This window comes from Histomonas meleagridis (genome assembly GCF_020186115.1).
Source record: "Histomonas meleagridis strain 2922-C6/04-10x chromosome Unknown contig_33, whole genome shotgun sequence".
NCBI lineage: Eukaryota > Parabasalia > Tritrichomonadida > Dientamoebidae > Histomonas > Histomonas meleagridis.
Window position 1 is genome coordinate 140924 of NW_027150870.1, and position 13945 is coordinate 154868.

Consider the following 13945-nt stretch of genomic DNA (forward strand, 5'->3'; position numbering starts at 1 on the left):
CTTATATTATTGAATTTAATACTTGCTTCTATCTCATGTTCTTTAGGAATTGCTGCAGGAAATATTAGTAGAGGAAATATCATGTTAATCATGGTTATTTTAAATGTAATAACAGGACTTTTAATATTTTTCTCATGCGGTATTCATTTTGCAGGAAGCAAAAGTACGAGTGAATATTGTAATGAAATTTCATATTATATTGAAGAAACTTCAACCGAAATAATTCCAATGAGGCTTCAATTCTTTGCGCCATGCCTAAATTCTCCTATTCTTTATGAAATTGAAGATCATTATGTAATTGAAGCTGTATATGCAGTTAACAAATTCAACGAAAAATTAAAACTCATTGTTCCAAATTCTTATGATTCACCTGCTTTTTGGTTTAATATTACAGATAAATATTATTTTAAATTAGCTAAAAATAATAATTTTTTAAAATTATATGACAAAGCATATAATTCTTCTCAATTATTAATTCTTTTCGAAGATCTTCATCAATGTAAATATACAAAAGAAGAAATTAAAGGAGAATATTTTTTATTCTGTAGATATTTAAGAGATAATCTTAATATGATTACATTTTCTCAATTAGTTGGCGGAATCATTCTTATTATTCTTACAATAATTGGTGTACCTGCTATTAAGAAGTTTAAATGGGCAAGAAGTTCGCGAATGAATGGAATCCTGAATGCAAATGTAAAAAGGCCATTATTAAAGCCACGCCCTAAGAGAAAGAAATAATAGATTTATATATAAAATTGTATAATGAATCATTTTGTTTTTTTTTAAATTGCATGATTTCATAGAGGCATTTTTTTAAGTAAATTATTCAAAAAAATGTAAGATGTAAAGTATTCAATATCTTTAAATGGAGGTAGAATTAATCCTCGATGCACTCCATTATAGAATAACTTCTCTAGAAAAGGAACTTGATATACTAGAAAAAGAAATTAAAGTTATTGGAAATTACCCAGGAACAGATAAGTCCGAGCATGACAAATATGTGAAATATGGAAACGTTAAATCCCATTTACATGATTTACTTTTATATTATTACAATTGCTTTAAATCAAAGAGTAAGTCCCAAACCATTTCGATTGGAATATTTTTGAAATATCATTTTGAAATAATTTCATCTAATGAATTTAAAAATTATCTTGGACAGTTGTTTCAAAGCCAATCAGAACTAGATGACACTGTTTTTTCGAAATTTCAAAATTATGCTAAAGATTCGAATGGTAATGTTACCAATGATTTTTATGTCCTATTACCAATGATTGATTTCATGTTTCCTTATGAATTAGAATACGAACTTTTATCAAATAAGAGTTTTTTTAAGAGTTTTTTAAAAATTTATCAAAGTTATTCTCCCGAATCTCATCAACAAGTGATTCAAACAATCTTTAAAAACAATCTTTTCAAAAACATGTCATTTGAAAATTACAAATCCAAAGTACGTTTTTTTGATGTAGTACAAAGTGCTGAGTGTGCAGTCCGAGGCATGAAATACATTCTTGCTGAACGCCTTATTTCAATAATTGCTCATAAAAAAATGATGGGATTCCAATTTGACGTTTTTGAAAATCTTAGGTTCGTCGAAAGATGTAAGTATCATGCGAGTATTGCTACTTCTTCCTGTGGTGTTGATGAAGATCTCATCAACAAACTTCAAAATAACCATAACGATAGAGAACGATATGATTTTTCAGAGGAGCACGTTAGACCGATAGAAAACCGACTTTCCACTAAGTATGATCTTGAATTGGAACCAGAGAAACTTCCTATAATAAGACATTTCGTTCTAGAACTTAAAAGGATCCCTTTGCAGCCTTCTCCAACCTCAATGATGTGTATTATTTCAAATGTTGATAGATGGCTAAACTCAAGTTTTTCGGATGGAACAAATTTAGGTGCAGACGAAACCATCCCTATTTTTACGTATTTTATTTGTTGTGCAAAAATCAGTAATCTTCCAAAACTTCAAAAATATATTTCAAATTTTCTTGATCAAGGACTTATGGAAACAAAATTTGGATGTATACTTATGCGCTTAGAAGTGATCATAAATAAAGTCCAATGTAGTATCTTACAAACTGAAAATTATATTGTATTTCCATTTACAGAAATCCCCAAACACCTCTCCGCCACGCTAAAAACACACGATACCATAAACCTATATGGCTTTTCTGTTTACTCATTTCCAACGTTTTCCAAAATGTATTATGATTTTTTCCCGGCAATGCTCAAATATACTGGTAACGAAGAAGACGTTGCTGAGTGTAATCGTTTTACAATAGAATCTAATCAGGTTTTCATTCATGATTCACGGATTTCTTCATTTGAAGTTATTCCTGCTTACTTTGGTTCATTTTTGCAACTTAGTGACAAATTCATTCAAAAAAACCAAATGATTCTTGTAAACGATGGCAAATTTAATAAGAACATTGGGAAGATTGCTCGTCTTTCCTCGATAATGAAGATTCACAAGTGTAAATTGGAGTACCCCATAGGGCACCCCATTTCCTTATCTGACGAAAAATTACATTATGAGGAAATCAGTAATACATGGAAATATTTCACTAAAGGAGAAGAGATTTCAATGGTAGATGGAATAGTGGAAATACAGAATGCTCTCCTAGTTCTGGGAAAATTACATGAAGGATTCTTGATAAATGGCGTTTTAGATTACTCAACATTAAAAGCAATAATGGACTTCGTGCACAAAAGTGAAGATGATATTATAGAACCACAAGACTTCAATACTATTCTAAAATGGTATAAAAAACATATGTCAAATTACGATAACTAATTCTGAGCATTACGTATCAAAATCCATTCAAAAATTCATCGTCTATCAGAAACTTCATAAAGAAAATTAATCATAGTTTAAAATGACTTAATTGAGCTTATAGAGGGTGTTTAGAGACAAATTAATAAAATATAAATATGAAAGATATCAACAAAAAGAATTTTTTTCAGATGTCAAAAAAAAATTTATTTTTTTTTGTTATAATTATATTTCATTTTCCATAAATTTCAAAATTTGCTATGTGCATTTTACTTAGTTTCTTCGGTTTTAGCTTCTTCTTCAACCGGGCGTGCAACTTCTGCAGCTTTTGTGACAGCGCGTCCTTGGTGGAGTTTCTTAAGTTCTTCGCCGCTGAATGTTGGTGCCTTAATAACTTTGATCTTTGTGACATAAACATTATCAACTTGCATGATGGTCTTGCATTTTTCAACGATGGCCTTTTCAATTGTTTCGTTAACAATTGTTTGACACAATTCTGGGATTGTGGACTTTTCAATTGTTTCCTTCATGATGGCAATGCAAGCATCTCTGATTTCACGCTTCTTGGATTGTTGTGCATAGCATGCTTTCTTGTTTGGATTTAATTTCTTAGTGAAGCCAATGCTGAATGCACGAAGAATGTATCCATCAGCTGTACGAACATCAACTTGTGCGTTGATAAGTGTACGATACTTACGAAGAAGTGAAGAAAGCTTATCGTTGGTAAGTCTCATTCCGGCAAAAACTGTTAAGACATCGTTGTTTTGAACATCAACTGATTTCCAGCTGAAGAGACGGTATGCATGTGATTGTTCATCAACAAGGTCACCATGGGAGAGTTCGAAAACACGGTTGTTGAGATAATCGGCTGGTGTCTTACCACGAGCACATTTGTGTGAAACTGTGAATCCGATATCGCGTTTTGAGAAGAATCCTGGGACGAATACGTGACGCCATTCCTTCTTGAGGAAAGTATCCTGCTTGATCTTCTTTGAGGCCTTACCCTTTTGCTGAGCTTTACCCATTTTCCAAAAGGATCGACCATAACCGCCATTTCGTAGTCAAAACCGTTTGGAGCACCCCAAAATGTAAAGGTCAAAAAAAGAAAACCAAATTTTTAATGAAATTTTATTAAATCAAATAATTACAAAGGTTTTTCTGTAGATTTTATTTTAATTATTTGTGATATTTCTTCATTTCCTACTTTATCAGCAATTGATTCAAAGAAATTAATTTCTTCAAATCCGAATTTTTTTATGTACAAATCAAATAAATATTTAAACAATTCGATTGTTTTAGTTTTGATACTAATAGTTATACATTGTTTCCAAGTGTTTTTTGGAATTTCGAAATTTACACAAAATAATTTCACAATATTTATACAATCATAAACACAAGACAAATGAAAAGGAGAAAACAAATCTTCGACTTCATTTTCATCTATTTGTAACTTAAAACCATTTGAAATCAAAAATTGCGCAATTTCCAAATTATTTGATTCTGCAGCCGAATGCATTAATGTCAAATTATTTACCGATTTTTGACTTAATGAAACAAATCCCTCATCAAGAAGCCAATAAAATATTTGGTTTCGATGATAAGAAATTGCAGCAAATGCTGCATCTGCAAAATCGACTTTATTCGAAAGACAAATTTTCACTATTTCGAGATTACCTCCAATGACAGCAAAAGTCGCTAAAGTATTATCATCGTCATCAAGAAGATTTAAGCTCGCATTATTTAAATATAAAAATTTAAAACATTTGATAGACGCATAATATGCAGAAACATCGATAAGTGTCGGATGATATAATAGTATTTCGGATGGATTACCAAATGATTCATTTAAACGCAGGTTAATATCAATGTTTGGATTGGAACAAAATTCTTGAAGTAAATCAACGTTATCACATGAAATGATATGATGCAAATAATAATCAGTCGAAAATTTTGTCGAGATTTCATGAGGTTGCTTACTAGGAACCAGTTGATAAGGACTTATATTAAGATCAATATATGTATTAATTTGTTCGTACACAATTTTGTCTTTTGCTTCAAGAAGTTCCATAACATAGTCAAAAAATTTTGGATGTTTTTCCTTTAAAAGTCCTGAAGTACTCCATAAAAAGGGTTTGAACGTCTCTAGAAAGTCATCTTGATGAAGTTCGTGCGTATTTAAAAAATGTTTAATGTATTCAAAATCAATTTCGATGTCAATTATTCCGGAATAACACAGAAACCCGTAAAGAAACACAGACTCATATGGTGTGTATGAGACATAATCTTTGTCTTCAATAAGAATTGGTATATAGAGAGAATCTTGGAATATTTCTTTGAGATCATCGGAAATTTCGGAAAGAATCATTTTTGTTAGTTCTATTAACTGAGAAAGTAAGTAATTTCTAGCGTATACAGCGTGGTAAATATTGCATGCAATCATGGAGATTGTTGAAACATTTTTTAAATCGCAAAACACCAATATTTGCCTAAACACATCTGCACAGCTTTCGGTCTCCAACTCAAATAATAGGTTTATTAGTTGGATTTCTTGCAAAATTTCGCTTTTGTCATCCATAACTGTTTTTAACGGGCTATGGAAGAAACCAAACAACAAAAACCACAACACCATTCTCATTAATATAGCAAAGCTTTACTCTTATTGCAATCCAACAACAAAATTTAAGTTAATAATAATCTAATAACTTATCATTAGAATTTTTTTCAAAAAATAAGAGTATTTTGATACAAATATTAATAAAAGAATCCCAAAGTAAAGTATTGGGATATGTAAGTAATTACATATTAAAGTTTATTCAAACATCTGAACAACATAAAAATCAGTAAAAGAATGGAGAAATTTCGATTTCTTCACTGTTAGAAGATGAAAGATCATAATCATCATCAGAGCTGGAAGTATGGAATGAATTTAAATTATATCCAAAGCAAGGATTGGAAGGTCTTTTCAACATCTTACCGATTGAACGTGGATCTGAATTAAAAACGCCGAAGTATATATCTGTTTCTTTTTCATTTGAGTTTTCAACTTGGAGCCACATCGAAGACATGTTGTCAATGAAAATGATTTGAATATTGTTCAATTTTTCGATCAGTGTTCAAAATTTGATAAAAAAATTCAATCCAAACCGCAAAATCATGCACTTTTTTGTTGTTTTTTTTGAACGGAGTTTTGGCAGCAGTTATTTGGGGTGCCCGGTGGGTTGGAAAACGAATATATAAATATTTCTTGTTCAATTTATAATTAATATCAAATTAAATATAATATATTTATATACAGATAATAGTAGAGTTATATATATGAGAATAGAGAAAATTTTTATGTTGTTGATACGATAATTAGATTTTTTATATTTTATGATTTCAATACTTTCTGAAACTGATTCAAAAAAAAATAAGTGTTTACAATGATGATTCCCATAAAACAAACAATAATATCTCTATTAAAAATTGATTATGAATAATGATTTTTTAAATATCATGTAGCCAATACAAGTATATAGTAAAACTTTGTTTATAATTGTATATCTATGATATAACATCCAAAAAATATTCATATAATTCGAAAGAAATAAACACTTTTCTGTTAAAAAAAACGTTTAAAAATTAATTAATTAGGGGTGTGTAAATGGAAACCGTTTATTTCTAGTTAACATCAATTCAATTGTGTCCAAGTGAACGAGTTTGAATAAATGAACGATTTTTACCTCTAAAAAACATTGATTTTCAGAATTATTGCATATTTCGATTATTATGTCACTTTATTAAACCAAAATAAATTCATAAAATTAAGGTGTTTGATACTCAAATCAATTTATTTAATTAAAATCTAATCAATATATTACATATAGAAATCTATTGATTTTTATTATTTTTTACGATTTTATTAAGAAAAAAATAAATAAGATTAATTTTAAACTAATGCATATACAAAAAAATAAAAAAAATAAATGGTATTTAATATGTTACATGTTTTTTTGAGAATTCAATTACCATCAATCGAATATCTTAACCGTCCAGTGGACATGTAAAGATCTTAAACGGAAGCAGATTTTTTTATTCAATTTAGGAGGACCTGTTAGAGAGAAATATTAATATTCAACCTATTGTTGAATGAAATTTATAGCTTGGCGGTATAATCCTTTTTTGCACGTTAAATGCCATTGGTTCGAATCCCGATATTGGAGAATGTTTTTTTGTTTTTTTTTCTTATTAATTTGTATTTATAATCAATTTCTTACTAAAAAACTTATTTAGAAATACTTCTTATTCATTATGATATATGTAAAACATTGTTAATTATCTTAAATTGCAATTTAGTTTTATTTTATAATCCTAATAAAATATTCATATATAATTTAGGGAAAAAAAATCATAAAAAACGTATATATTTATAATATTTACATATATTAATAGATATATTTTTATTTATTACAATTTTAAATTCTTTAATAATCCAATAAATTAATTTTAATATTTTATATCATTGTTGTAATCACTTTTTAAATGTAATTCAAATATTTGAGAAAATATTTTGTCGGTGAATGGGATTAAATTTTACAACGTTTGTGTTTTATTTATGATATATACAGATTTTTGGATTGATTTCAAACAAATTTTGAAACATACAGAAAGTCATTAATGGGTATTAAAGTGACACAATTATTCAATACAATATGACAGTATATATCTAGATCAAAAAAAAATTAAAACATGAAAATGAAAATTTGATAGATTTTTGATGAATACTGAATGTTATTCATTAGTGTTATGTATAATGTTATTCATTAATGCTATGTTTGAATTATAATATTATATTTCAAAATAACCTTCGTTTTTATAAATGTTATTGAAATATTCTAATTTTGAATATGATTTTTTCCAAAACCTTCATGTCTTGAAACAATATTAATATCATTCTTATTCAAAATAATTTTATGCTTAAAAGTTCTCATTGATGTAAATTTTATAAAGCCCAACAAAACAATTCTTAATGGGCATGATACAATGTATTGTACAAATGGTTCTCACTACGTTATTGCTCACTTATCTGAAGGGAATTTAATTTTTGCTGAACTTGTTCAAAAATATAAATATTATGATGATACAAATAAATCATATTTTATGCATTTATTTTGTTTAAATAAAATAGAAAATAAATTAATTTAAGAAACTTTAGATTTCCTTTTTCATTGAAGAACTTTCAAAGAATGATTTTGCACTTCATAAGAAACTTTTCCATGAAGTACATAATCCGAATGAGAACTTAAAAATAATTCGAAGTGATACTAAGTAGAAAACTTCAAGAAATAACGAGCGAACTTTGATTTTAATCAATACTTTGAACCATCAATTTAAGAACGATATGAATATATTAATGGATATAATGTTACATTGATTATGCAGCATTTTTTGGTTAAGTTAAATGTTTTAAATATTTAGTTCTAATGTTTATGAAACAAGTAAATATGCTTCTTGATCAAGAAGAAATTGAGATTACTGTTGAGAATATTTATTTTATATTTTTGAATATTTGTTTTAGTTTAAAATATAGAATCAAATATACAATATATTTATCAGTATTTATCGATATTTATCTATTCTTCAAATTTATTTTATTGATAATCAAACTTCTTGTTAAAACATATTCATAAATATATATCATCTAAATGAAATAATCTTTTTCATAATTCATAATATGTTAGTCATATGTTATAAGGCTTTGAACAAATATGATGATTTTTCTGAATTCAAAAAGACGTCAAGTCACTTCACTTTAATACCCATTAATGACTTTCTGTATGTTTCAAAATTTGTTTGAAATCAATCCAAAAATCTGTATATATCATAAATAAAACACAAACGTTGTAAAATTTAATCCCATTCACCGACAAAATATTTTCTCAAATATTTGAATTACATTTAAAAAGTGATTACAACAATGATATAAAATATTAAAATTAATTTATTGGATTATTAAAGAATTTAAAATTGTAATAAATAAAAAATATATCTATTAATATATGTAAATATTATAAATATATACGTTTTTTATGATTTTTTTTCCCTAAATTATATATGAATATTTTATTAGGATTATAAAATAAAACTAAATTGCAATTTAAGATAATTAACAATGTTTTACATATATCATAATGAATAAGAAGTATTTCTAAATAAGTTTTTTAGTAAGAAATTGATTATAAATACAAATTAATAAGAAAAAAAAAAAAAAAAACATTCTCCAATATCGGGATTCGAACCAATGGCATTTAACGTGCAAAAAAGGATTATACCGCCAAGCTATAAATTTCATTCAACAATAGGTTGAATATTAATATTTCTCTCTAACAGGTCCTCCTAAATTGAATAAAAAAATCTGCTTCCTCTTAAACCGAGATCTGATTAAAAAAAAGCATGCTTCTAACGTACAAAATCTCCAAGGAAAATACACCACTTTATTTTCATTGAAAATTGTATAATACCAAATTTTTTACAATTTAACCAAGTGTGGATTAAGATTTATAAAGTTAATCAAATTGAAAATATGCTTATTGGTATCATTTAAATCATCGAATTTTAGAATTAATTGGAAAAAGCTCTAAATAAAATTACTATGCAATTATAATATTTCGTCTTTAATAAAATGTCACAATAATCAAATTATTTTCTTAGTATTCTTCTTGAACAATTTAATTGATTTTCAACTTGTTAAAAGTAATTCATACTTGGTATTTCCCATATTTAATTTCAAAAGATTTCATTAAATAAATTCGGAATGCTTTATGACTATTATTGAGAATGTATTTTATGTAACTTTTCACTTGTTTAATATCAGAATCCAAGCAGTAAAAGCACAAAATATTTTTGCTACTAAGCCTTCAATCACATTCAAGCAGTACTTCCATGTCTTTGTTAATATGCTTAATTTTTGAAATTATTTTCGAAAGATCAGATTGTACCACTTGTACCCATATTGAGCCTTGGATGGCGTCAAATGAACTTGAGTAAATTTCACTGTTATCATTCGCAAAAGTATAAGAGGTAATTATCTTGTGACTTTTCACATAGTCAATCCCTGTTCGATGATCTTTTTTTTTTCCTATTATGCCTAATCCTAAGTGTATTACTTCATTACTCCAAATTGCAGTATAATTTTTCAATTGAAAATAACCTTTTAAAAAATTAATTGAAACGACAGGCTTGTGAATAGACTTTGTGTCCCCCTTGCAACAAAACAGCATTAGAATTCACCTTTCTCTATATAATGTATAGAAAATTTGTATTAAATAAATGAATAAATAAATCAAATATATGTCTGAATTGTATTTTTAACATTATCTGGATCCATAAGAAATATTGTATCTTGAAGAATTTTTAGCCTCAAAAGTACATTATCTTCAGATGCTTTGAGGTTTTGTTCATAATGTGAAGTGTTCGCACGATAGAAATGTGTACTTTAACGTTCGTCCTGCTGCATGAGCTCTCAGCAACAACCTTCTTATGAACAATTAAAAGAAAAGTATCTTCAACTTATCAAAAAAAATCAACGCCAAAAGGCTGATATTGAAAAATGCCTAAAAAATCAACAAATTCTTCAAAAAGGAATTTCTGAAAGAGATGATGCAATTCAAGAAAGATCAAATAGTATTAAAAAATTGCTTGAGATTCATGAAGAACAGAACAAAAAAATTGAAGAATTAAAAAATGAAAATTCTAATCTTCAATCACAAAAAGAAGAAATTCAAGCACAACTTGATGACATAACTAAGAGCTCAAATGAAGTAAGTCAACAAATGGGCGAACTTTCAAGTACATTTAACTCTGAAAGGCGAAAACTTCTTGAAGAAATAGACAAATATAAATTCGAAACCACATCTTTAAAGGAAAAACTCTCTCTGCTTGAAATGCAGAATCCACAAGACACTGTTAATCAAGGCACATCACTTATTGATGATATCTATGAAAAATCCTCACCTCAAAAAACATCAACAAATACCACAGAACCCCAAAAATCGTCACTACTTGAAGATATATTTACATCTTTTTTACCACAAAAGGAAACCAAAGCATCAAATGATCAATCTGATAATGTTCGTCAAATTGAACAACTTGAGCAGCAAAATCGTTTAATACAAGAAACACTTCGAAATACACAAAATGAAAATGAAAGACTCAAAAAACAATTACAGATGCATCCAATTTCTGAAAGCGAGGAAATTGAAACACTGAAAAATGACATCGAAACATTAAAGCAAAGTATCACCGAAAGAGAAAACTTCATAAACGATTTAAGTGAAGAGAATGATAAACTTACAAATCAGATACAAACGTTAATAAATCCCAATCAAAGTAACAATGAAATTGAGACATTAAAAAATAATTTAAGTGAAAAAGAAAATTTTGTAAATAAATTAAACGAAGAAAATGATAAACTTCGAAAACAAATTCAAACATTAACAAATAATAATAATGAAATTGAAACACTAAGAAATGATATCAAAACATTAAAACAAAATATTAATGAAAGAGAAAATTTCATCAAAGAATTAAGTGAAGAAAATGATAATCTTCGAAATTCTCTTAAGCAGACGCTAACAGAAAAAGACGAAGAAATCAAACAAATTAAACAAATTCTTTATGAAAGAGAAAACAATTCAAATGAAAATGCAAAATCACAAATAGAAATAATGGAAAAAGAAAAAATAATTAATGAAATTAAAAAACAACTTCAAGAAAAAGATAACAAACTTAAACAGTCATTAGAAATAATCAAAGAAAAAGACACAAAAATTAAACAAAATGAAGAAATGTTAAAAGAAAAAGATAATAAAATTAATGAAATCACACAATTATATAAAGAAAGCCAAAATAAAATTAATCAAAGCGCCGGAATATTAAAAGAGAATGAAACAAAAATAAATGGAATCACAAAGTTATATCAGGAACAAGAAAGCAAACTCAAACAAAACGAAGAAGTAATAAAAGAAAATGAAAATAAAATTAATGAAATCACAAAGTTATACCATGAGAAAGAAAGTAAACTCAAAAAAGCATTAGAAATTCTTAAAGAATACGAAACAAAAATTTCTGATGTTTCCAAAGTAAATCAAGAAATAGATAATAAACTAAAACAAAGTGAAGAAATACTTAAAGAAAAAGATATAAAAATTAATGAAATGACAAAATTATTTAAAGAAAATGAAAATAAATTCAAACAAAACGAAGAAATACTTAAAGAAAAAGATATAAAAATTAATGATATTACAAAATTATATCAAGAAAAATGTGATAAACTTAAATATTCGATAGAAGTACTTAAAGAAAGAGATGCAAAAATTAATAAAATAACAAAATTATGCAAAGAAAACGAAAATAAATCCAAGCAAAACGAAGAAACAATTAAAGAAAAAGATAATAAAATTAATGAGATAACAAAATTGTATAAAGAGAAAGAAAGTAAACTTAAACAAGCGATTGAAATGCTTAAAGATTATGAAACACGAAACAATGAAATAACTAAAACGAATCAAGAAAAAGAAAACAAAATTAAACAAATAACAGAAGTTCATAAAGAAACCGAAACAAGAATCAATGAATTAAACAAACAAAATCAAGAAAAAGACAACAAAATAAACGAAATCACGAAATTACTTCAAGAAAAAGAAACAAAAATCAATGAAAACATAAAAACACTTCAAGAAAAAGATAACAAAATAAATGAAATCACTGAAATCCTCAAAGAGAAAGATATAAAAATTAATGAAATCACAAATCAACTTCAATCACAACAAGAAATTTTAACTACAAAAGATTCAACGCTTCAATCAAACGAAGTTCTTATTACCGAAAAAGAAAACAAAATACAAAATCTTGAAAATCATATCAAAGAACTTGAAAACACAATTTCTAAACATGAGCAACAAAACAAAGAATTAATATCAAACAATGAACAACTTGAACATAATAACACTGAACTTAACAATAAAATTTTATTAAACGAAGAAATTAAACAAAATTTGCAAAATCAAATAAATGACAAAATAGAACAAATCGAACAAATGCAAACTGAAAGCGAAGAACAAAACGAATTAATACAAAACTTAAAGAAAGAAATCAATGAATTAAACACAAAAATCGAAATATCAAAAGAAAATGTGAACAAAGCAGAAGAAGTTGCTAACGAAAGTAAAGCGCAATTCATTAGAATAACAAAAGAAAGACATAAATACGAAGCAATGCAACGAAAATCGGAAAAGAAAATCGCAGAATTAATCGAAGAAAAAGATAAACTTAACGCTAAAATCGAAGCGTTAGAAAAAGATTTAAAACCTACAAAACAATCGCAAGGATCTTCAAATGTATTCCCTGAATACGTTCGAAAGGTTTTGTTACAATTCTTTATACAAAACGGTGAAACAAGAGAAGCGTTAATACCAGTGATATTAAAAATAGTAGAATGTGATGACAAACAAATTTTAAAGGCTCAAAGATGTTGGGCTGAGTCTAATCAAATTATTTCAAAACCTTTCTCCTTCTTTGGATCAAGATAATATAAAGAATATATACAGAACTTGTTAATAAAAAAATGTTAAAATTTTGATTTTGATTTGGGGTGCTCCAACGATCGTATTGTTATCAAAAAGTGGTGAGTAGCCAAATAAATCGTATTTATGAACCAACTCTTTAAGCAATTACAATCAGATGATGAGTATGAACAAAAGCCAATTAAAAAAATAAATCAGTACCTGGTGTTAAAATGCGTGGGAGAAGGAACATTCGCAAAAGTTTATTATGCAATTGACGAAAAAACAAAAAATGAATTCGCTCTAAAAAAGTTTAAACTTGGGGAATTACAGACAATAGATTCTGGAATATCACAGTTAGAAAGAGAAATTCTAATGATGAAAAAATTGAATCACCCAAATATCTTATCATTACATGAAGTTCTCTACGTTGAACAAAAAGACACCGTATATTTAGTTATTGATTATGCAGATTGTGGTAGTTTAGATTCAATTATCAGAAATCAGAAATATATTTTAAATGACGATTTAATTCGAGGAATTTTTGCACAAATTTTACATGCACTAGAATGCTTAAATAAGCATGGCATTGTACATGAAGATATAAAACCATCTA

General features: G+C 26.9%; 2 protein-coding genes across 2 annotated transcripts; one reads left to right on the top strand and one right to left on the bottom strand.

The window, feature by feature from the left end:
* Positions 1–3057: 3057 nt before the first annotated feature.
* Positions 3058–3813, bottom strand: GO595_005286 (40S ribosomal protein S1; the record flags this gene model as incomplete). Its single annotated transcript, XM_067918512.1, has 1 exon — positions 3058–3813. The coding sequence occupies one exon, from the start codon at positions 3811–3813 to the stop codon at positions 3058–3060; it is 756 nt and encodes a 251-aa protein (XP_067774499.1).
* A 9051-nt stretch (positions 3814–12864) lies between these two features.
* GO595_005287 (viral A-type inclusion protein) lies at positions 12865–13356 on the top strand (the record flags this gene model as incomplete). The annotated part of the gene is made up of 1 exon (XM_067918513.1): positions 12865–13356. The coding sequence occupies one exon, from the start codon at positions 12865–12867 to the stop codon at positions 13354–13356; it is 492 nt and encodes a 163-aa protein (XP_067774500.1).
* Positions 13357–13945: the final 589 nt, after the last annotated feature.